Raw genomic sequence first — 26440 nt, 5'->3', positions numbered from 1 at the left:
CCCGTTTGTAAGCCACTTTGGATAAAAGCTAAATGATTAAATGTAAATGTATTTCAAGAATGAACAAAACATTTGATTTGTTCATGACAGTTGTTAGTAGTCTCTAATGATAAGATTTTTGTGAGTTTGGTAGGGTTAGGGTTATATATTTGTTTAAATACATCTTTTGACTGTATAATGAGTGTGTTATATGTCTGTGTTTTATTAGTTGTTGTCTCCCCTCTTCCCACCTTCTTTCCACACCCATTTTTTTTTGTCTTTTTTCAAATCTGAGATGTGAACGAGCAGTGCTAAAACAGAGGGTTTCATGACACAGTAATAAACGTGCAAGAAAGGCTATTAGTCAACTTTTTGACATTACAAGATCAATTCTTATTAGTATGTTGTAAAATATCTTTACCTGACTGTGTGCAGTCAGCGGTTATACAGACTCCATCTACAAAGAAAGAAAAGCACAAGGGGTCAGAGGTCAGGAGAAAGTTAACACCATTAATCATTTATTTAATAATAAATAAAACATCTATTTAACAATCTTTTTCTGTGGTATGTTCAATTATATCTTCACAAAAAATTATCTCTGTACTTTTATATCTGTACATAGACATACGGTATTATTTATGAGAATCTCTCACTGAACCAAGATTAATCTAGGTTTCCACCCTCTGACCATATTCCATACAGCCCTGCCCTCCCATCCAGACCCCCGTGGCTGAGAGGAAAAGCGTGTGGAGATCATCTCTGTATTCAGCATTCTGTCTGCCTTTGTTGTTTAAACATTTATCCAGCACATTAATGGCAAATGATCAGGGTATGAGAGGCAGGCTGCAGTGAGTCTCTATAAGCTCCATCTGCTGCTCAGAGGCCTAATGAGGTGGGGACAGGGGCTTACATGGGTAGTCAGCCATATTATGGGGAAGCACCGGCATGTGCCAGCTTGATTCAATACTGCCCTTGGAAAATAACTACAGAACCAATGTGGATGTACTAATATGCATTAATTTGTGCTTAAATAATGCACAGATAATCATGAGTTAATATATGACTCATGAAGAACTAATCCATTCATTAATCATAACCATATTAGGAGTTTTTCTGATGAATAGATTTGTTAATTACCGATGAACCAGTGCATCCAGTGCCGTTTAAAGTTGTTTAAAAGTTTTAAACTAACATCTGTCATAATTAACATCTGTTTAAAGTTTGAGGATTCAAAGGTGGGATACTGAGCATGCGACCGGGCACTGCTATTTCATAACTCTGTGTCTACACCGGACAAAAGCGTAATCAGTGATTACACTGGATGCGGCGTGACGCTACGTGACCCAACAAATCCCAGACAGTAAACTGATGCCTTGTTCTATTGCTGACATACTCCAAGCACTTGTGCTACTTCTGATACTAAGGGCAAATGGTTTTGCAATGGTCTGTCACGTGCAGTGTAGACAGCTGCGGTGCAACATGAAAACGGTCATGTCTTGTTTAGACACCGTGTAACAGCAGTCAGTAGTGCACTAATATTTGTGTGCAGCTCAACTTACCCATCATTAAAACACATTCTCTGACTTTAAATTCTCTGTGCAACCGTCCCACAGACCTCAAACTTTAGTGCTGATGTCAAAACCCATAACCATGACATATTACTTAACAAAGAGTTAATAGTCATGGAAGTGGAAGTGAATCAATCAAAAAAACTTACTTTAGCTGGACAATAACTTTTCCCTAGAGCTGCTGTAAAACCAAACCAATCTCTGTTCCATTAATTTCCTATTATCACTGTAAAGCTGCTTTGAAACAATCTGTGTTGTTAAAAGTGCTATATAAATGAAGGTCATTTGACATGTGCCTTAACAAGTAAAGTCAAAACATAATATCTTTGTTAATCATTAGCTAATGATTAATTAAAGCAGACAACTGGAACTACATAGCTTTTACCCATTGTGGTAATTAACTCTTTCCCCCACCATTGATGGAAATTTCCGTCATTTGTAAGACAACAGAAATTTCTGGCTTTCTTTTTCACTGTTATATGGTAGGGTGTGCTATTATGCATCTTCCAAACGAGTACTGAATCTCCTGATCAAAACATAGGCGAAGAAGAAGCAGAAACAAGCGATAGCATATGTAAGCTTATGCATATTTAAAATAACACGATCATCAATATTAAACAGCATATAAATCAAAACTGCCTAATGTTACAGAATAAAATGTTGACCCACTACAAGCTATAGGACTGTTCAAATTGTTGCTTATTTTTTTAAATGTACCTACATTCAAGTGTTGATAAAAAAAGAATGCATTAAGCTAGAACAAAACGTTTTTTTACACACATTTAATTAGCTACTCATATATTACTTAATCGATTAATCAGACAGACTCTTTATTTGTTGCTGATGCAGTAATCATTAATGAATGGTTTAGTTATTCATCAGTCATTCATTAACTAATAAATATCTGTGTATTAGTTAAGCATGAAGTAATGCATATTAGTGCACACGTATTGTAAAGTGTTACCAAGTTTTCAATTAAACAATTGTCTGGTTAAAATAAAACTTTATTAGGGAAGCAGTTAGGCCATGGCAATGTATAGAATATTTACATTATAGAACTATTCACTAGGATTTTTTTAGCAAACTAGAACAAATGTGTGAAAATTCAAATTATTTTTAATGTACTTTTTTATTTGGTGAATACATTTCATTAAAAAAAAACTATCTAGGTTTGTATCTATCTAGGACACCTCCTTGTGTTAATATGTGTGAGAGCTATGATGAAAGTAGCAAAATAGAGTAGCCTGATTCATTCCGTTTGTTCGTTTCATTGAATCGTTTGTTCTAAACTGCTGCTTCAGTTAATCATTTTAAAACAATTTATTTGATTCCTTTGCACTTTAAGTCTCTGCATGATATGTTTTATGATTAATTATAACTCTGTATTGTTATACTGGTACATATAAATGTAATGTTTTCTTGGGAAAAAAAGTGGTGTTTGTATTTCAATTATTGCATTAAACATTTAAAATCGACTTTCTCTGAGTAAAATATATCCATGTTATTTTGTTTATATGTTATACTCATTTTAGAGCAAACATACATATATTTATATCACATATTATGTAAAGAGTTATATTTGAACATTTATATTTACAATATTGTCCAGCTTTTCCATCAAGAATAGACTATTGTACTGTATGAGTTAGACTTGTGCTTGTGTAAAATGACTCCAGCATATATGTCTCATAAAATATTCGTTCACTGAGCATTTTAATAGAAAAAAAATCAGTTTGGGTATTTTAGCTTTTGCAATAAGTTCTGGATCAACCTCTATGGAAAAATCAGCTCAAAAGCAGCTAGCGCTGCCAGTAATTTAGACACTCAACAACACAATGAATCTCATGCACTTACTTTTGCCACTCTGTGTGATGAAGAGGAGGATTAGGGCCACAATAATGACAAATAGTAAAGATACAATTGTCAGGAGACCTATCTCCAGTGACGTCCAGCTGGGCTTTTTTTTCTGAGTGTTGTTGTCAGCCATGGTCTGCTGTCCCTCTGGGGCAGCCTGTAGAAACTCACCTGAAAAGAGTAAGAGAGAGTTTAAGTTAAGATTCAGTGCTGAAATTCCATGTGCAGATAACTTCACAGTGAGTTTCTTTGCAGAGTTTTCTCTCTCTTAACACATGCCTTCTGTCATTCGTCACAGAACTTACCTGTTTTTTGTTTTTTTCAGATTTAAAAAATGCACAGTCTACACTTTGAGCTGTTATTTATTGCAACAGGGAATTAATCACTGATCCCGCTCTGCCAAACACACACTCACGATTCACAGATCACAAAGACTCTTGTCATACATACTTTGAAGCATTCAGCTGCACAAATACACACAGACACACACAGAGTTACAAGCCGAGGCAGAGACCTGATGTGTTCTGGCTGAGAGGACCGAGACCAGGGGACAAAGTCTTAAAATCTTCCTTTGAAGGAAGCTGACACTCTCTAACACACAATAACAAATACACAACACAGGGAAAATACGCACAAACCTAAACTCACATTCTTACTGAGGTACTTTACACACACAGACTCTTGTCTCTTTCAATTTCAGTTGTATTTACGGATAATAAAAGTAAAGTCTATTTAGCAACAGGGGGCTGGTTTACTTTGGGGAAAATGTCAGGGCTAATTTGGCTAATGAGTCACTTTTGGCTAAATTGTACTTACAAGGGGCAGTGGCTCTCATCTAAGTCACATCGCAGCATCTGCCTGGGTTAGATCCGGACGATTAATCTTGTTGACTTTTAGAGGAAAAAGTGTGACTGGTGTAACTATTTGAGACAGGGGCTGGTTTAATAATTGCACTGCAGTTAATTATACATACGCATGAATAATAAACAACTTGTAACAATGTAAGTTGTAGACAGACACACTTTAAATCACACACTTGATCAGTGCACATGCCATGCACCATCTGAAGAAACAGATCTTCTTTCATGTGTAAGCATTTGCATTTGCAGATAACCCTGTAATGGCTAGTTACCATTACTTGACAAGTTTGAATCTCTTCTTAAAATCCCTGCAGTTATGTGATTTCATGAGTATTTGCATGCTTCTTACATAAAATGTGGTTCTACTACACATACATTCACACACGTTTTCATGGACACTAAAACATACAATACTGATATATTGACAGCATCTAAAACATAATTATGTATGAATAACATTACAGATGAACAAATGTTTACAAATCCTTATTTAATCATCTATGAATATTTAATTAATGGAATTAATCGGAATTGATTCTATTGAATTTATGATCAATGAGATTATGTTTTCAATTCCATTTATTAAAAGCAATTGAAATTCAAACATTTTATTGTGTTCTTTGTGACTTCTGGTGCGAGCTCGTTTCAAAGGATTACATAATTAGAAAAAAAAAATGTAACTCTTAAAAGGAATAAGATCATTCAATTTCAGTAATTTCAGTAGCCGTCACTTAGGCTATGTTATAGTGATTTTGTTTTAAAGGGATAGTTCACTTTAAAATTAAAATTCTGTCATCATTTACTCACCCTCAAGTTGTGTTAAACCTGTATTAATTTATTTCTTCTGCTGAACACAAAGAAAGATATTTTGAAGAATGTCAGTAACCAAACAGTAGTCTGTACCCATTGACTTCCATAGTATTTTTTTTTCCTACTATGGAAGTCAATGGGTACAGACTACTGTTTGGTTACTGACATTCTCAGTAAAAAGTTCACCCAAAAAAATTAAATTCTGTCATTATTTACTTACCCTCAAGTTGTTCCAAACCTGTATGAATTTCTTCTGAACACGAAAGAAGATATTTTGAAGAATGTCAGTAATCAAACAGTGGATGGGCCCATAGACTTCCATAGTACTTTTTTTTTGTTTTGTTTTTACATACTATGGAAGTCAATGGGATTGGTCAACTGCTTTTTTTTTTTAAAAGAGTAAATGATTGCACACTTTTCATTTTTTAGGTGAACTATCCCTAAGGGATCTAAAATACATCTATAAAATGGTAAAATGTAACCACTGTATATATAAATATATACACTGATGATCACGTTGAGCATCTCCTAACAAGGTAACGTATTAAGGTCTGAGTAGATTAGATGGTAAGCAAACAATCAGTTCTCGTAATCAACGTGTTGGATGCATGAGAAATGGGCTGATATAAAGATCCTTTGACAAGGAACAAATTGTTATGGCAAGACAAATGGGTCAAAGTATCTTTGAAACCGCAAGGCTTGTGGGTTGCTCCCGGGTTAGCAGTGGTAAGAATTTACCAACAGTGGTCCGAGGAGGAACAAATCACAGACCGGTGACAGGGTATTGGGAACCCAAGACTCATCAATGCACGAGTGCAACAAAGGCTATCCCATCTGGTCCAGGCCAACAGAAGGTGTATTGGGGCACAAATCACTTAAAAAAAATGAATGGGAGGACTGTGTCACAACACACAGTGCATCACACATTAATTTTTAACCCTTTACTGCATCCGACCGGAACCCACAAAATCAAAAAGTTATATAGAAAGTGACATAACATTTGAAGTAAACAACATACAGAGACAAATTAACACATTTTCAGATACAATTCTGACCCCAGGAATTTAATGGAATGGTTATTTTTGACATTTGACAACATACTGACCTGACCTATTTTCTGGACAAAAATATCAAAAAATGGCCAAAGATGTGTAGAGGATCAACTACTTTTTCGTTTTCTCAAGCGCATAGGGTGATTTTTTTTTCCCACAACCTGTTATTTCTTTATCGATCAAGTGTCTATTTTAAGATTAAATTAGGTACTTAGTGTATATTAAAATGGTTTACATCGTTCGAATCACAAGAGTCTAAGCTTTCCAAATATATAAGACATGTTTAGCTTTTAATTTGTTCGTTTTTGTATATCGCGAAGATATTGCGCAATAATGCGTGACGTACCGATGACGACCCGTCGGACCGCATAGCATACAGTTAAAATACACAACAGCTGAGAAGTTACATGTATAGTAATTAGACAATTAAACTATAGGCATATATTCAACATCAAATTAAAATTAATGGGCTACAGAAGAGAGAACACTTAGATGATGTTAAAAGCTAAGGAGAATAGATGGGTTTTCAGTAGGGATTTAAAAACTGGTAGCGAATGAGCTGTTCTAATTTGTATTGGCAGGTTGTTCCATAATCTAGGTCCCACTACTGAAAAGGCTCTATCTCCTCTGCGCTTCAACCTTGTGCAAGGAACAGCAAGTATATTAAGATTACTGGATCTTAAGACGCGGGACGGGCTGTATAGGTGTATGAGTTCTGATAGATAACTTGGAGCAAGGTGGTGCAGGCTTTTGAACACGAATAGGAGAATTTTGTATTCAATCCTATACTGGACTAGCCTGGCACCGCCCTCCTACGTACTTCTGCTCGGTTTCATTTCTCTTCAGTACTTAGTCTGGTCTCGCTGTATATTCTTAGGTTTCCAGAAGTTGTTTTTTGTTCGGGCCAATCAACGAACAGAGGGAGTGGCTGAGAACGATGACGTTGATGTAGAGCGCCAGTTTGAGTCGTAGTTCAGTAATGGCTGCGGAGATAGATGCGAGCGAAGCCATTAGGTCCGTTGTTGCAACACTGCCGAATATCCAGAAGTTAAAACCGGAGCAAGAACAGTGTTTGCTGAGTTTTGTTCTTGGCCATGATGTTGTGGCCCTCCTCCCCACGGGGTTCGGGAAAAGTTTGATTTTACAGCTCACTCCGCTAGTGGTGAATGAGTTGGCTAAGGCGAAGGGTAGGGATGCTAAGCCTATAGTTGTTGTCGTGTCCCCTCTTGTTGCACTAATGGAGGACCAAGTGAAAGAGGCAGAAAAGTTAGGAGTTCGTGCTGCTCAGCTCGGCGTTCACGGTGACCGTGATATTTTGGACGGAAACTTTAGCCTGGTGTTCGGAAGCCCCGAGTACTGGCTGCTAAACAACAAATGGCTTTGATTTCCTTTTGTAGGAACATGGTTGTTCTGTCAGTTTTACATGTTGTAAATGTTTAAAAATTGTGTTTTAATAAACTATAAATGTCAAATAAAACTGTGCAAACTCCTTTTTATAAATAAGAAATAAGACGTAATAAGAAAAAGTGCCGTTTATTATACACCTGCACACAGAGTAAGATTATTGATTGCTAATTATAATCGATAAAGTAACATTATATACAGGGACACTTAGTGTATAGACATTGTTTAAATATTTACACTTTGTACATAAATAATTAAACATGTACATCAACATTCAAAGTTACAAAATATGCAAGGAAGTAGTTAAAGTGCTACAGCTCTCCAGTCTTTCAGCCGGGCACGCATCCATTGCCATAAGTCCTTAAAGTTGACCTTGGACAGAATGTTTCTGTTGAAGTTAGGGAATGAAGTGAAATGTCTTCCCGGTTGGTGTTTGAAAACTTCGTTCTTGTTTCCGGCCAGTTCCGTCGCATGCCATACGTCACGACCACACGCTAGCGATTGGTTGTGACAGATCCAGAGTGACTCAGGGCAGATCCAATAGTTTTGAACTTCAAAAGAGTACCCGCCTACCAGGAAGTTAACGTTTCTCTCTTGAGAGAGGCCAGACTAAGTACTGAAGAGAAATGAAATCGAGCGGAAGTACGTAGGAGGGCGGTGCCAGGCTAATACTGGACAGGTAGCCAATGTAAAGCTCGCAGGGTAGTGTGACATGATCAAATATACGTGTTTTCGTAAGAAGTTTGGCCGCAGCATTTTGAACAAGTTGAAGGCGTGTAAGCTGGGCTTTTGAAATGCCACAATTAAGGGCGTTACAGTAATCTAAGCGAGAAGTTATGAACGCATGAATGGCTGTCTCAAGGGAACTTTCAGGAATAAAATGTTTGATTTTGGCAAGAAGGCGGAGTTGATAAAAGCCAGACGCAACAACAGAGCACACCTGTTTCTCTAAAGTTAAGCGACTGTCAAGGAAAACTCCCAGATTTCGTACGCAGCTTGTATTAAAAACCGACAAGTTACCCAAAATGCTGCTGTCAAACTCAAATTTGTCAGATGGACCGAAAACTATAACCTCCGTATTGAGTCGTTTAATGTTAAGAAGTTATTTGCAAGCCAGAGCTTTACCTCATCAAGACAGTTCATTAGAGATTTAAGTGCAGAGGGGTCATTTCTTTTAATCGGCAAATAGATCTGTGTCGTCCGCGTAGAAATGAAAGGAGACACCGAAAGGAGTCTTCTTAAAATCGCGCCCAGAGGAAGCAAATATAAAGAAAAAAGTGTGGGGGATAAAATAGAGCCCTGAGGCAGACCAGTTTCAAGGAGGGCAGCAGAAGAGTTGTAATTGCCAATCTTGACTGCAACATATCTATCGGTTAGATAGGAATTAAACCATTTTAAGACTGAGCCTTTCAGTCCCAAATGTTCTAATCGGGATAAGAGCAGTGAATGATTGACAGTATCGAAGGCTGCAGTTAAGTCTAATAATACTAAAACCACAGGGTTTCCAGCATCTGTTGCAATTAAAATGTCGTTTAACACTCTCAGCAGAACAGATTCGGTGCTGTGAAAAGACTTAAAACCAGACTGGAAAGTTTCTACCGTTTTTGACATATTTAGGAATGACTGAAGTTGATACAACACAGTCTTTTCCAGAATCTTTGAAATAAAAGGAAGTACAGAGATAGGTCGATACTTATTTAGAACTGAAGTGTCTAAGGAAGGCTTCTTGAGTATCGGAGAGACAAAAGCCATTTTTAGGCATGAAGGAACCGAAGCGGTGGATAAACATTTGTTTATAAGAGATAACAGGCCAGGGCCAATAGACTCTGTTAGCATTATAAAGAAGCGAGAATGTATATCATCAGAAGGGCAAAAGGAGGGTTTGATTTTAGCAACGGTTTCCGTAAGTAATTGAAGAGTAATAGGGTTAAAAGTGCCCCATGATGTTTCCGGCATGCTCAGATCACCGTGATCACCATATGGAACTAATTTCTGAGGCCTTAATTTAGCAATTTTGTCAATGAAGAAACTCAAGAAGCTTTCACATAGTGCATTTGAGGGGTTTGGAAAAGTATTTACAGGTGGATTTAAGGCAGCATGTATAACGGAGAACAGAATCTTAGGTCTATGATGGTTGTTAGAAATCATGTTCGAGAAATAAGCAGCTTTTGCGGCTATTGCAGCTGACTGGTAGGCCAGTAGGCTATCCTTCAGTAATTTAAATGATGACTGAAGTCTGTCCTTTTTCCATTTCCGCTCCGCTTTTCTACATGCTTGTCTTAAAGTACGGGTCTCTGGGGTATGCCACGGATCTGTTCTAGTTCTTTGATTTTGTTTAAAAACTTTCAGAGGGGCAATTTTGTTTGGCACCTCCAACCATGCGTCCTTAAGTAGATCCAGATGTTGGTCAACATTAAGATCAGAAAAAGGAAGAATCCAGCGCAATTTGTGAACTCAGTTTGTTAAAAAGTATGTTAAAATTCACATGAAACTGAGGTGGAAAGTGCCGAGCAAGAATTTCTACCTTTGCCGGTGCATAAAGCAGATCAGGGAGAGAGATATTCAATGTGATAGGGTTATGGTCAGATATCAGTGTATCCGATATTACAATTTCAGAAACGGGGAAACCATGGGTAAGCACTAAGTCCAGGGTGTGGCCATGGATGTGGGTAGGAGAAGTTATCCACTGTTTTAAGTTGAAGGACTCAATAAGATATAAAAATTCCTTCGAAAGGTTATTTGAAGGACAACACACGTGAATATTAAAATCACCTACAATTAAAAAGCGATCAAAGTTAGTAGTAATGTCCCCCATTAGTTCTGTAAATTCAAGAATAAAATCCTTTACAAGCTGAGGAGGGCGGTACAAGACTGCTAGCAGAATAGGGCCATTCCACTCAAGCCTTAATAACTGCACTTCAAAACTGGAGAAGACCTTTGCAGAAATCATTTTACAGTGGGCGAGAAAGGATTGTTTTAAGACAGTCACCAAGCCACCCCGTCCATCTTGACGAGGTGAATTAAAAAAGGAGCAGTCATTTGGAACCAGTTCAGTAAAACTTAAATCTCCCACCTGTGTCCAAGATTCCGTGATAAACAAGAAGTCCAACTCATTCGAGGAGAAAAAATCGTTCAGTAAGAACGTCTTATTCACCAAAGACCGAGCATTAATCAAAGCCATTTTTGGTGAGGTGATGACGTTGAGTGTGCGAGCTCTGTTCAATGGGCGAAGATTCGAATGAATCACCCCTCCGTGACGCGCATGAAGAACGCGGATGTTGACAGAGTCGGATCAAACAATCAACAGCGGCCTTTTTTCCCGCAGGAATAGAGGTACGAATGTTCAGTAACGTTTGACGATCATACGTCAAAAGTGCATAGCAAGTTGGAAGAAAGTTTAGTAAAAGGATGAGTGACAGACGGCAAGCCAACCACAGCGGCGCCATCTTGTCCAGTAAGATGATATAAGATAATATGATATAAAGTGGCATAACTTTTGATGTAACCAACTTACAGAGACAAATGGAAACATTTGTCTATACAATTCTGACCCAGGGAAATTGTTATTTGTTATATTTTACAACATCTTGACCATCTATGGTCAAAAACAGCCAAAAAAGCTAATTTGACAACGTTTTTATTATACTGATAGTAGCCTGAATGGGGTTTATTTTAACCTTTTTACTGCACCTATCCTGAACCTGAAGAAATTGAAAATAGCTTTACATTTGAAGTAAACAAAACAAAGCAAATAAACAAAAAAATAAATAAAATAAAAACTACAGAAAAAATTACAAAAAGGTCTTTGCAGTTGGTTTGCCATCAGTTGGTACCTGCAGATCACCATCTCCCACTGCTCTCTCTCTTTTGGAACAATTTCAATAAGTATTTGAAACGTCTCAGGTTACGTATGTAACCCTGGTTCGAGACGTTGTGCAAAGATGCGGTGGGAGACACGCCCCTGCGTGATTGTGTCGTGAAGCATGTGTATAATCAGTCCAATGGAAAGACGAGACATCATAGGCGGGTGACGTCACCGACCAGGAAACTATAAAGCACACCTGAAAACAGACCACGCCAGCTTCTGATAGGCCGAAGCAAGTTGATCACAGGCATGCAGGGAGTATGGCAGGGCGACGCAGCATCTCGTTCCCTCTCAGGGAACCAGGGTTACATACTTAACCTGAGACGTTCCCTTTCAAGGGAACTCAAGCTGCATCGAGACGCGGTGGGAACACCATACATATGACGCCATAATAGCAAATGCCTGTTCTGTGTGAAGTCATTGCGCACACTAAGAAGCAAGCACACTAGACCCTGGAGTGGAGCCACGATCCAAATCATAAAATCGAACAAATATATGCGGTGAGGACCAGCCTGCCGCATCACAGATGTCATGGAGGGAAACCCTTGATAATAAAGCCTTGGAGGCAGCCATACTCCTAGTAGAATGGGCACGGACAGCCAAAGGTGAAGCCTGAACAGCCGCTTCATAAGCAAGTGAGATAGCCTCGACCACCCACTTGCTCATTATCTGCTTGGAAGCAGGGTAACCTTTTCTTGGTGACCCGAAAAAGACAAATAGTTTATCTGAATTATGCCACAGGGCAGCTCTGTGTGCATAAGCATCCAAAGCCCGAACAGACCACAGCAGATTAAGTTTTTCCTGATCTGGTGTAATAAAAGTTGGAGGACAGAAGGCATGCAGCAGGATTGGGCCCAACACATTTGTAGGGACCTTAGGAATATAACCCGGCCTAGGGTGAAGAAAGGCTTTCACCATACCCGGTGCAAATTCCAAGCACTGCAGAAGGCTTGAAAATCTCCAATTCTCTTGATAAAAGAAATAGCAATGAGAAATAATGTTTTTAGTGTAAGGAACTTCAATGGGCTAGAAGGGAGTCAAAGCCAGGCCCTCCAGTATGACGGCCAAATCCCAAGCCGGTGCTCTATTGTGCAGTAGAGGCCTCAGCCTCAGGGTGCCATGAAGAAAACAAGTAATGAGAGGATCTCTCCCCAATGATGCACCACCCAGAGGAGTGTTGTAAGCAGATATAGCTGACACATACACTTTCAAGGTGGAAGGAGATAACCCCGCAGAAAAACGTTCTTGCAGATAATCAAGTACTGTACCAACGGGGCAGATAACAGGATTCAGTTGGCGTTCTCCATTTTCCATTTCAAAGCATACATTCTTCTCATGGAGGGAGCTCTAGATTGGAGTATGGTCTCCACGACCTCAGACGAGAGACCTGATTCTACGAACTGGGCCCCCTCAGGGGAAAAGCCCACAACTACGGGCGAGGGTGATAAATCGTACCCCTGCTTGGGACAGCAGGTCCCTCCTGATTGGAATCTCCATCGGAGAGCGTCTAGAAGGGACACCAGGTCCGAAAACCAAACTCGGACCGGCCAGTACGGGGCTACTAGAAATAGACGGGCCCCTTCCCAGCTAACCCTCTCCAGAACTCCTGGAAGCAAAGATATCGGGGGGAAAACGTACAGGTGTAGCCTCGGCCACACCTGAACCATCGCATCCATCCCGAGAGGAGCTGGGTGCGTGAGGGAGAACCCAATGGGACAATGCATTGTATGGTTTATATAAGTCTGTGCGGACAAGCACATGGTGACCTCTCAGGTCTGGCAGGAAGTGCTTGAGAGCTTGAAACACCGCCATCATTTCTAGCCGATTTATATACCAAGAAAGTAGATCGCCCCCCAACCTGTGAGGGAAGCATCCGTCGATAGCGACAAGAAGCCCCCAGCTCAGGGCCTTGGGTGAGGAACCAAGGTTTGTTCCACATGACTAAGGCAAGTAGGCATCGACGTGTGACCTTGATCATGCGAAACGGATTTCCCCTCGGAGAAAACCACTTGGTCCTGAGCCACCACTGCAGGGGTCTCATGTACAGGAGGCCAAAAGTTATTACATTGGACGCAGCTGCCATGAGACCCAACAGTCTCTGAAACTGTTTCACAGAGTGCCTAGTTTTACCCCATTTACGGCCGAGAGAATCGAAGTAATATGTGTTGGTGACAATTGTGCCCACATCGTTGTCGAATCCCATACCACACCAAGAGAAGTGGTCCTCTGAGACGGTAAGAGCACACTCTTCTTGGCGTTGAGCCTCAACCCCAGCATCTTCATGTGAGACAGAATGACATCTCGATGCCGAACTGCCATCTGCTCGGACTGAGCTAAAATCAACCAATCGTCGATGTAATTCAACACGCGGATACCTGGGAGTCTAAGGGGAGCCAGAGCTGCATCCATACATTTTGTGAAAGTGCGGGGTGATAAACCTAGGCCGAACGGGAGAACCCGATAATGGTACGCTTCGCCCCCGAAAGCAAACCTCAAGAACTTCCTGTGATGAGGATGGATGGATACATGGAAGTAAGCGTCCTTCAAGTCTATCGTGACAAACCAGTCCTCGGGCTGAATCTGTGACACGATCTGTTTGAGTGTTAGCATCTTGAACTTGAGTTTCTGAACCCTGCGGTTTAGTTGGTGCAGATCTAGAGTAGGAAGCAACCCACCATCCTTTTTTTGGAACAATGAAGTACCGGCTGTAAAACCCTGACTCCCTGATGGGAGGAGGAACCCTTTCTATAGGCCACTTTTTTAGAAGAGTCTGCACTTCCTGCTCCATAACCAGAGCCTGCTCAGGGTCCACCACTGTAGGGAGGACCCCTTGAAATCTGGGTGGAAGAGAACTGAACCGAATTCTGTAATTATATGCAGGACCCAATGAGAAATATTTGGCAGTAGCTTCCACGCTGCCAGAAAATTTACTAAGGAAACCAGTCTCTCGAGACTGGCCTCTAGATTTGGTTGAACAGTCACTTTGGTGCCCTGAAGCAACGAACCGACAGGGAACAACCAAACTGACTGTTCTACGACCCTCCTCGGAGGATCGTTGAGATGTGCAGGCACCTTTATTTATATAGCGCTTTTTACAATACAGATTGTATCAAAGCAGCTTCACAGTGATTACATGAAAATAATACAAAAAACAATTTCATCATCGTCCACCTTTAAGGCAGATCTATAATATTGTTGAATATTAAATGTCCCCAACTAAGCAAGCGAGAAGGCAAGGCAACAGCAGCAAGGAACCAAAACTCCATCAGGTGACAGAATGGAGAAAAAAACCTTGGGAGAACCCAGGCTCAGTCGGGGGCCAGTTCTCCTCTGGCCAGTGAGTGAACAGTGTATGAAGTTCAGAATGAATCAGAGTATTTGTCCAGTTCCGGTTGGTTGTAGTCGGAGTGGAGAGGAGGAGAGACCGGTTGACACTTCAGGTCAGCGGCGTCGTCGTGTCCTGGCACTGGTCCTTCATCAGATCTGGATACGGCCTGATTCCGGTGGACAGCGGTAAACCTCGGGATAGACAGAGAGACTAATATTAGCGTAGACGCCATCCTTCTTATGATGTACCAAGTACATCAGGATTTACAGGAAGTGTTCCCGGTCCCGGCTGTTCTAAACTATGCAGCCTAATTATAGAAGTCTATAATGTGTTATGTGTATGCTAGGCCGAAGAGATGTGTTTTTAGTCTAGATTTGAACTGACTGAGTGTGTCTGCTTCCCGGACAATGGTAGGAAGACTGTTCCAAAGTTTTGGTGCTAAGTAGGAAAAGGATCTACCGCCAGCAGTCGATTTTGATATTCTAGGTATTATTAACTGGCCGGAATTTTGAGATCGCAGTAGACGTGAAGGACTATAATGCGTTAAGAGCTCGCTCAAGTACTGCGGAGCTAAACCATTTAGTGCTTTGTAAGTGATCAGCAATATTTTTAAATTTATACGATGTTTAATAGGCAGCCAATGCAGTGTTGACAGAACGGGGCTAATATGGTCATACTTCCTGGTTCTAGTAAGAACTCGAGCTGCTGCGTTTTGAACTAGCTGTAGTTTGTTTATTAAGCGTGCAGGGCAACCACCCAGTAGAGCATTACAATAATCTAGCCTTGAGGTCATAAACGTATGAACTAATTGTTCTGCATTATTCATTGAGAGCATATGACGTAATTTAGATATATTTTTTAGATGGAAGAAAGCGGTTTTACAGATACTAGACACAAAAGCAGCCATCAAGTGTTAGACAGTACTCTAGGTTATTACGTGTGGAAGTTTTTTGTCCAATAATTAGAATCTCTGTTTTTTCTGAATTTAGTAGTAGGAAATTACTAGTCATCCAATTTTTTATATCAGCTATGCATTCCGTTAATTTTGTGAATTGGTAGGTTTCGTTAGGTTTTGAAGAAATATACAGCTGAGTATCGTCGGCATTACAGTGAAAGCTAATTCCATGTTTCCTAATGATATCTCCTAATGGTAGCATATACAGAGTGAACAGCAGCGGTCCTAGTACTGAGCCTTGTGGTACGCCATACTGAAATTGTGATTGATAAGACATCTCTTCATTTACTGCTACAAACTGATAACGGTCAGATAAGTATGATTTAAACCATGCTAGTGCAATTCCACTAATGCCAACATAATGTTCGAGTCTATTTAAAAGGATGTTGTGGTCAATGGTGTCAAATGCAGCACTAAGATCAAGTAATACTAATAGAGAGATACAACCACGATCGGATGATAAGAGCAAATCATTTGTGACTCTAACGAGAGCTGTCTCGGTACTATGGTACGGTCTAAATCCGGACTGAAAATCCTCGCAGATATCATTTCTTTCAAGAAAGGAACACAGTTGTGAGGATACTGCTTTTTCTAATATCTTTGACAGAAATGGCAGATTAGAGATCGGCCTGTAATTGACTAGTTTTGTAGGATCAAGTTGCTGTTTTTTAACAAGCGGTTTAATCATAGCTAGCTTAAAGGTAAACAACCGAACTGGCAGCGTTGCAAGCCTCCCCAGAGAGTCACCCCCAGAGGGGTGTCTATACACTTGTAGACACCCTCAGAAGCCTGATAGCATCTGCGTCAGGACTACTTCTTTGTCGAAGCCTTCTTAGAGACGATGACAGTCCTTAGATCTTTCCTGGCTCTAACCGGCTTCGACTGCGATCGATTGTGGAGGAGCCCGAGTGGCGATGCTTTGTTTCTGGTGCACCCTGTGCTGCAAGGAACTCGTAGACGGCCGAGACTGCTCCCGTTTAATCCCAGCAGTCTCGGGGACATTAGATCGGCGAGGAAGAATCTTCTGGAGCACCGCTGATTGTTTCTTCGCCTCCTGAAAACTTTCGACGACAGTGCTTACAGCGTCGCCAAATAGACCCAAAAGGTCTATTTCTCCTTGTGTTTCCAACTCTGAAACTTTGTAAGCTCTTCAGTCTTGCCCTTGATCTTGGATTTTGCTTTTTCACAGAAAATGCACTGATTGGGAAACAAGAAAGAACACCTTCTTGGAGCTCCTTCAGATTGAATTGACAGAGATTTGACATGGTGCAGAGAGTCCTTTGTGTAGATATTGTGATACTGTGTAGATATGATAGCTTCTGGCTTCTGGTTTGGTCCAAAGGGTTAAAAATAAAGCATTTTGGACATTATTTTAGCTAGGTACCCAGTTTTTTGATAAAGAAATAACAGGTTGTGAAAAAAAGAAATCACCGTATGCGCTTGAGAAACCGAAAAAATTGTTGATCCTCTACACATCTTTGGGCATTTTTTGCAATTTTTTTCCAGAAATAGGGTCAGTATGTTGTCAAATGTCAAAAATAACCATTCCATTAAATTCCTGGGGTCAGAATTGTATGGCAAAATGTGTTAATTTGTCTCTGTATGTTGTTTACTTCAAATGTTAAGCCACTTTCTATATAATTTTTAGATTTTTCGGGTTCCGGTCGGGTGCAGCAAAGGGTTAAAAAAGAAGCCTTTGGGACATTATTTCAGCTTGGTACCTGGCAGATTCTGAAAATAGACACTTTAAGGATTTCAAAAAATCAGGAGGCATCTAGACTATGAACTATTGCATGGTTACTTTTTGGTAAACATATATTATAGGTGATAATGTATAAATCAATATTGCAAACATTAAATAAAGTTAGAGGTGATGTATTTTTTATTATTATTGTATTATACTAACTTTAGGTGTACAGAACATGACCGTGGCTGAAATGCCTAGTGTAGATGCTCTCAGACTGTAGTTACTTCCACATGTGCTAATAGGCCATTAACGAAACTGAGAGTGATGTACTCTGAGCTGGATAATTGAGAGGCTTAAATAGCCACAGACTTGCTCCAGGGCTTCCCACTAAATAGCAGTTGTTTTCATTTAGAGATATAGCATTTAGAGCTGATACAGAGAACATACCTTTTTTTAAATACTAGGTTCATAATTTTTTGGTTGCTTAAAGAAGGGTTTCCAACAAGGAGTTCTCAATAGCACTGCAGGGAGTTTGTGAGATTGTGACAGAGATAATTAGGCTTTTATTTGTACTCATAACATTAACTATCTAGGCCAAGGAAATGCGTAGTGGCTGCTTTGTCCGACGAAGCTTCTTTCTAAGGGTTTTGGCTGCTTTATTTTGTAGTAAACACCAGATGGTGCTGTATTCGACACTCTCGAAGCTTTTAATCTATTCCCGGAAAAATCAGGGGAAAGCCTCAGTGCTTCATAAGGCTTTATTTTACCCATCCCTAACGCAAAGGCTGATGATCTAAACGCAGTAGTTTTTTAAAGGTTAATCCAAAAATGTAATCCAAAACAGGCAAAAGGTCAAAACACAGGCAAACAATCCACCAGATACTAATGATGGCAATACTCATGGCAAACACTGCTTCATGAAGCTTCGAAACCTTTATGAATCTTTGGTTCTGAATCAATGGTTTGGAGAGTGTATCAGTGCCAGAGTCATGTGATTTCAGTAAACGAGGCTTTATTACGTCATAACTGTTTCGAAACGTTTCGAACACTTTGAATTTTCAATGGTTCATTGCTGGGGGGCGATGATCACTGTCAACCCATGAACCATGAGGAGTTACTGAGAACCAATGAACAAATGTCTGTGGGTTTTACCATTTTTACCTGATCTCAGATCCGTTTATACACTTGTAGACATTTTAATTAGACATTAGTATAATTAAAATGAATAATGGTAGTTGATAGACTCTTATGACTCTTATAGGCCTGTTTAGCTGAGCCATTCAAAGAACAAACAAAACAAACCCTGACAATTGATAACAAAACATATAGACAGTTGATAATCTTATTAGGTGATTAGATAATTGCATTTTACTTTCAATAAAAAAATATTTTTATAGATTTGTAAAAGGTGTTTTTATGCAAGTTTGGCCTGTGTTTTTGTTGAATTTACACTGTTCTGACCACTAGGGGTCACCGTGGAAACAGGTGACGAATTGTTTAGAAGCCTCGACACAATACAGCACATTTGCTTCAAGTTTTCCACAAAGCCTTAATCTGCCCACCACTACCAGATACCAGGGCAGGAACAGGGTAATCCAAGAGACAGGCAAGCAGGGCAAATCCAGAAAACAGGATCAAAACCATGGAACAGATAATCAAAGGACATATACAAGACTTAGCAATGAATAACTGAATAAACCGGGCTTATATATAGGTAGAGTTAACAAGGTTATTGATACACCGCTGACAGCCATAAGGGATGATGAGTCCGGGCAGAGAGTTCTGGGAAATGTAGTCCATGTTGGAATGACAATGAACAAGAGGAAAGTACCCTCTGGTGGATATCAAGGGCACTCCAGCTGGTGATTGTGACATGTGTAAAATATTTCACACTGCAGTTTTGGTCAGATATACCTTCCCTGAGGCCCAGACATCACTATTCTGACTTGTGAAAAATTTCACAGATAATTTTAATAATAATCATAATTCATTACATTTATATTTATCGGCACTCAAAGTGCTTTACATGGAAGGGGGGAATTTCCTCAACCACCACCACCAATGTGCAGCATCCACCTAGATGATGCAACGGCAGCCATATTGCGCCAGAACGCCCACTACACACCAGCTTATTGGTGGAGAGGAGACAAAGTGATGAAGACAATGAGTATATATGGGGATGATTAGAAGGCCATGATGGACAGAGGCCACTGGACAAATTTGGCCAGGATGCCGGGGTTACACCCCTACTCGGTTAAAAAGACATCCTGGGATTTTTTGTGACCACAGAGAGTCAGGACCTCGGTCTAACGTCTCATCCAAAAGACGGTGCTCTTTGACAGTATAGTGTTCCCATCACTTATCACCATACTGGGGCGTTAGGACCCATACAGACCACAGGGTGAGCGCCCCCTACTGGCCTCACTAACACCTCTTCCAGAAGCAACCTGGTTTTCCCAGAAGGTCTCCCATCCAGGTACTAACCAGGCTCAACCCTGCTTAGCTTCAGTGGGCAACCAGTCTTGGGCTACAGGGTGATATAGCTGGCGTTTTGGTCAGTTAATTCTTCACTGAGTCCTAACCATTCTAATTTGTGAAATCTTTCACATTGTAGTTTTCTCGAGTTAACCCTTCACTGGGTTTTTAACCATTCTGATTTGTGACATCTTTCGTCACCAGATTTCACAAATCATGAAAAATTACATGCAATATTATTTGCATATCTACGACAGCGTACTGCGGATTTATAGCCAAACAAAATCTGAATTGCGAGATATAAACTCGCAATTGCGAGTTTATATCTCGCAATTCAGATTTTGTTATATAAACTCAAGATATAAATATTTGTTCTGTGGTGGAAAAAAGCTTCCATATGAAAAACATGAACAAAAGATGACAAGCAGCTAATTTTATTTTCCATCTTTTTTATGTCTATTCTTCATCTGTTCTTGCAACTGCTGTGAAACTAATACCTGAAATGCGACATCTCATTATGTCAACATAATTATCTTATTTACTTCTTTATATTTTAAGGGAGATATTACCTTCCCTTTATTGATATTATAAGACTAACTTAAACGCATCTAGAGCTTATCTGGTGGGTAACATTTTTACAAATTTTAGATAACATAAGGGACATCTGCAGATGTACAAAGACATTTATCTCTCCCAGCCCTGGTCCCTGATATTAGCCTAAGTGGCTATGTGACAGCTTATCTATGTCCTCTGACTCCCCACTGAGGACATGATCAGAGCTCAAGGCAGAACTGTTTCTCGTTACTGCGACAGGTCTGGAGAAAATCAGAAAAAAGGGCGTCTTCGCCAGCTTTGACTTTCCAAATTCATCTAGGACACTCAGGCAGATAGTAAAGTTAGATTATTGTAAAAGGGGAGGAAGCGGGCAAGAGATAGTGACAGATACATCACTTGCCACACCAGGCATAATCCTGACACACATGGAGAGTCCCAGGACCCCCTTGATCGGATATCGTCTGACGTATGTGGATCGGCAGGGAACCAACCCGCCTTAGCGGGGGTTCTGCATCTCCCTGAAGGACTTAGAAACAGGAAGACCTTTCAGGCTAATCTCTTCCAGCACAGCCATGCTGATGTATTCACACACCAAACTTATAGCCTACTAAATTTAAGAAATCATATTTTTAATACAGGAAGTTACAGCAGCTAAACAGCCTGTGTAATTAAAGGAGATATTTGTCATATTTATGTTAAAATACCTTCTCATGTCCCAGATTAAAATGCAGACTACTCTACTAATTCAAAAACCAATGGGGTGAGTTATATAGTAAATATAAATATAGTATGAGTTTCCATCATCACTTCAGTGCTGCTTTTACTGTAAGAGCTTCTGTTTGATTCCTTTTTGGCACTGTTATGGTGAAACACAGCGCTGGCTATAATATCTGCCGTCTGCTTCGCTCCTGGCACAGCAATGTTGAATCCTCTAAGCATGTCTTTTAAGACAAAACACATCCTCATACCCTCCACATGGCTTCTGTAATCCGTATAACAGCCCTCAAAAACTGTTATGTTTGTACAGCTAAACTACACAGTTTACACTTCCATCTTAAATGTATCTGATCAGGCAGCTTAACTTCAATGCTGTTACACCAAAATAGCCCAAATGCTTATGCTAGGCTTTTAATACTTTATAGACACAATAATTTTATCCACATACCTTTTGTTATTGTTAAAAATAAAAACACACAGAAAGACCTTTTCTGTGGTTTTGCACTCTGGCTGAAGTTTGACAGGGATACAGTACATGATAAGACATCCGCGATTACATCTCTAACATCTACATCTACAACTCTTCCATATGCATCATTCTCCACTGCCATAGTCTCAATTTGTTTCCATGCTTGCTTGTGCTGCATTTTCAAACCTTTCATACATACTATTGTATAAGGGAAATTGTTGCACAAAACATCTTAAGGACTGGTACAAAATTGTTAGCTCATGGCATGATGTGTGCATGGCTGCATGCTATGAAATGCATTCCAGGAATGTGTCACATATTGCATTTGTATTAGAACTAACCCAAACCACCAACCGTAACCTCAGCAATAAACTCTTTGAAAGCAACATCAAAACATGCTCTGTTGAAACAAATTGCTAGTTATCTTGCTTGTTCACTAAGCAACATTAAACCTGAGTAAATGGAATTGGATTTTTAACAAAATTATTTTAAATTGATTCTTACATGTTTACATTGCTTCTTACATGTTTTCTTCTTCAAAGTGAAATGTTCAGTGAGGTGCTATAAGCACATTCAGTTTGATCAGAAACAGATGGACTTCTACTTCTAATTTAGCTTCCTTCTACAAGTGTTTGTGCTCTTTCATTGTGACTCTATTTGCAATGCTCTATTTACAATGTTGTAGCAGGTGAGCTACCCAGCAAGTTTGATATGTCAGAAAAGCCATACATATGGAGCTGGTGATGTGATGTAAACATCACAATGTATTCATTTACAAATTATGCACTATGGTAAAAGTGTTTTGAGGTCATACTGTGCAAGGAACCATGTGAAAACAAGACTTTATTAATAACAATAATCTGCCCATGTATTCATAATTTGTGTGAAAGGAATAAAAGTTGTTGGTGTTTAACTTTTTACTTTTTTTGTGGTGTGACTAATTTTATTTTATTTTTTTTATTTTTTTTTAGAATAAATTAATTGGTACCATGTGCAAGGGGGTATGCAAAGGGGGATCTAGATGATTTTAACAAGGCCACAGATATGGCCATCTGACCTAAACATAATTTAGGTTTAGGACGCACAGAGTTGGACTGAGTTTGTCAGGCCTCTTTTAACACTTTTGAACATCTCTAAAATACATTTTTAACTGAATAGAAGAACTATGATATATTGTTTTCTGTGGTTTTATAAACTATAAGGACAAAATGAGGACTGCAGGCTTCATTTTAAGTGGAACATGACAGAGAGCAATATAATTCAGGAACATGACAGTGATTCAGTGCTGGATCTTTGAACTCTGTAATGAGTCTGTTGCATTCAGTTCATTTCACATATTTCAAACAAATTAAATCTTGTGTTAAACAGCTATCAGATAAACATCTGATAGTGCTGATTCTTGATTCTTCTGTCATGGAGTTTTCCATTCTTTGATGTTTTGGAAAAACTGTTTATAAAAGTCTATAAAGATGGGTTGAGCATAATGTTCTGATCTGAGGAGAAACACTAATGATCACATGACTTATCAAGGTTCAGTGAGAACAGTCACCACTGCTCTATCTTAGTCATGTACTTTTCTCCATCTCTATGTCCTCACAAACAGTATGTTGCTTTACATTTTATAATTTATCGGGGACAACCTATGCATGATATCACATCCATGTTATATATGTATGTAAGTCGCTTTGGATAAATAAAAGCGTCTGCCAAATGCATAAATGTAAATGTAAATATGGTCTCCAGATATATATGCAAACATGACTGATGACTAATTTTTACAATTTACATTTACATTAATTAATGATAATTCATCAGTAGATAATCATTCGGGCCGAGTTGTAAAACCACCACTTTACTAAATGAAATGAGCTACAGGTGTATAAAACAAGGTATAAATATCATGACTGATGATCAAATGTAAATCTTTAACGATTCCAATATACTTCTAAAGACTTCACACAATGAGAAAATCTCTAACAAAAACAGTTTTTAGGGTCATTAGCCAGCTTAATTTTACTTTATGCTTCTATGGGGAATGTTTATACAGTATGTGTTGCACTATGGGGTAGTTTGTACTGTATCAACAGTACTCTTGGTGCTTCACATTTAATTTTGCGATGTGTTATACATTTCTGAAAAGTAAAAAAACAAACAAAAAAAAGCTGAGTAACAGATGTATAATATAGATGACAGGTATTAACAAAAATGTCACATGAATGAAATAAGTTAAATTGCCAAGGAACATGCTGCAGTTATAGTAATTATGCATTTAATTTTAGATTTACTATATTTTTTTCATATATCTGAGATGCTATTTAAAGGCAGTAAATTACTTAAAAGCATTCAATATGCTGTCGATACATTTAGAGCAGTGCGCAACTTAATATATTATAAGGACATGACAACAACTGTGAATAACAACTTTTATCATTTCCCAAACAGTGCATTAATGAAAAATCTAAGTCAGCACACCATGTTTCAAAGCCATGTGCAGCATGCTTAACAGACTCACCAGGTGTCTCTGGAAATTTGCGGTCGATTGTGTAAATGGGCATCACCAACCGATCAAACATCCATCAAATCCGTGAGAAAGATACCCTCCTTCCAGATCGATGACTTTCAAGAGTATTCTGGGTTTCTTGGATATCAATAACAAATCAATCAGCGCTGTCAATTCCCTTTGGCTACCTATTAACGTCGCGACAGCGGGGCGTCCTTGTGTCACACAGGTTTTATTTGGTGCGTATAAGAAAACACCTTGAAAATGTGTAGGATTCATTCAGCGAGACGAACGATGTGAGACATCAACGAAGTACTTAAGTTCTCCCGGTGTCTAATGTTGCCTCCCACGAAAGGCGGTGTTTAGGAGTGACTGAGGCTGGTAGCAATGCCAGCGCGGAGTCGAGTGCGCAACTGTGCGATGATCTTGAAACAGTGGAGGATCAGTGAGCGCGCAATGCGCTCCGCTCAGATGCTTGAATTTCATGGATAAACACTTTTTCTAGAATTGGTACAGTTAACCTTGGCTTGAGAGTTATACAAAGACTTTAAGGGTCATTCCACGAAACCGGTGCCTTTTCAACTTTAAAAATTGTAAAAACATAATTGTTTTTAAACTGATTTGTTTCAATGTCCATTAAATTAAGACAACTTAGCATTCCACCTCAAGCTATGCCATTTATTATTTTATGACTGTTTATTTATTTCATGTTTTGATATTTTCCTCAGTCCTGTTACTGACTAAAGTGTTACTATATATACTTATTATATCCAATTACAAATATGCACATATTTGCACATATATAAGTAGTATTTTGGTTCCTCTTTTCATTCAAATGGTGTCATATTTAAAACAATTCTGTTTTATATCATGATTGCCATTCAGATTACTGAAAATGTCCTATTTCAGGGACGACATCAAAATTTAAATTTAAATTAAGAAATATGTATACTTTGACAAGACATTTATTTTAAAAAGGGGCTTAACCGAAATGCAATATAGTGCAGGTTATGGTGAGATCTGTTTGACTTTCAAATGTAATTTTTCTTTTAAAATATCAAATTAATGACAGTAACAGGACTGAGCTTTCAATATCCGAGAGGGTCTTTGGTCAGCTATTGTGTGTCATTGCTGTTAATTGCATGCATTATGGACAAGAGTTATGAACTTATTTACTTCCATATACGTACTAGTTACCTATGGAACATTAGGCCATGGCAATCTGCTTATATATGGGAGGTCATCTAGAATTATATAGAAAAATACAATCATAGAGGAAAACATATATCTTTATTAAAACATATCATCTTTGGATAATAAAAAACAACTGGCAATACAACTACAAAAAAAAAATTATCCACAGGACATAACAAAGGTATAAGAACTTTTAAAAACTGATTGTTTCTGGTAAGTATGGCATTTTTGTAGTACATAAATCCTGAGAACAGTCATACAAACGTCATGTAATGTAAAGTTAAAAATCTCAGCAAAGGAAAGGAATTTCTTCAAAGGAAATTAGATGTAAAAACTTCCAACTTAATCATTCACTTAGTAGTATGTAACATGTAAAAACTCTTTGCTAAAAACAATTTGATGTATATTGTGACAGTTAAAGAAACAGCTGCCATTCAAAAAAAAAGAGCAAACAGTATGACTGAAAAACAACATGGAATAGAAAATGGAAGTGGTGACAGATCAAATTACTTCCGCCAAATGTTCTTACTTCTAAGGCAATTTCATTCAACAGAAAAACCTCTCTGATCTAAGATAATAACAGAGCTACTTCTCATTTTACTTTGTAAGCTCTAACCATACATCTCTTCTGTATCTCCACATGGTGGGCACTGACTGGCAAAGACGGAGTACATCATCTAATAGATACCAAAGTACATCATCTCGAATAGGCCAAGAGAATCTGTTCGGACCTCTGCTGTGCATGCATTTCACCTGGACGTAAGAATCATCTGTTGCCATCACAGTCCCGGGGTAAAGGTCATCTCCATATTTAACCACACACACCACTTTCCAATGACCTCAGAATTGGTCCAGTCAACTGTGTTGTCTTGTATTGGAGTTTGGTTGTCACGCAGGAAACTGAAGGCCTGAGATCCAGGGCATTGGCACTGAAGCCTCTTCATAGCTACGCATGTACAACTTACATCACGGCAGATAAGGGAACCTTTTTCTAAGGTCACAACTTGATGAAGGCGCATAGTTGAGGGAACTGTTGGAATGTTCTGAGGCATAGCCTGCACTGCCCGTTCTATATCGTCCTCATCCACATAGAACAGCTTGATGGTGGTGTGTGCTCTGATCAGCGCTGAGTACAGAGACCTTGCATCAGTGATGTCTTGGCCTTTGA

General features: G+C 39.1%; 1 protein-coding gene across 1 annotated transcript; it reads right to left on the bottom strand.

Annotated features, from left to right (window-relative positions):
* Positions 1 to 204: 204 nt before the first annotated feature.
* LOC307002378 (uncharacterized protein) lies at positions 205 to 24449 on the bottom strand (the record flags this gene model as incomplete). The annotated part of the gene is made up of 4 exons (XM_079619959.1): positions 24091 to 24449; positions 3402 to 3572; positions 401 to 436; positions 205 to 290 (listed from the first exon to the last, which is right to left on the bottom strand). The coding sequence occupies exons 1-4, from the start codon at positions 24149 to 24151 to the stop codon at positions 205 to 207; spliced, it is 354 nt and encodes a 117-aa protein (XP_079476085.1). The 5' UTR covers positions 24152 to 24449.
* Between the last annotated feature and the right edge of the window lie 1991 nt (positions 24450 to 26440).

This window comes from Phoxinus phoxinus (assembly GCF_949152265.1).
Source record: "Phoxinus phoxinus genome assembly, chromosome: 8".
NCBI classification, from domain to species: Eukaryota; Metazoa; Chordata; class Actinopteri; order Cypriniformes; family Leuciscidae; genus Phoxinus; species Phoxinus phoxinus.
Note: the sequence above shows the minus strand (reverse complement) of the source record. Positions and strands in the feature narration are given on the sequence as shown.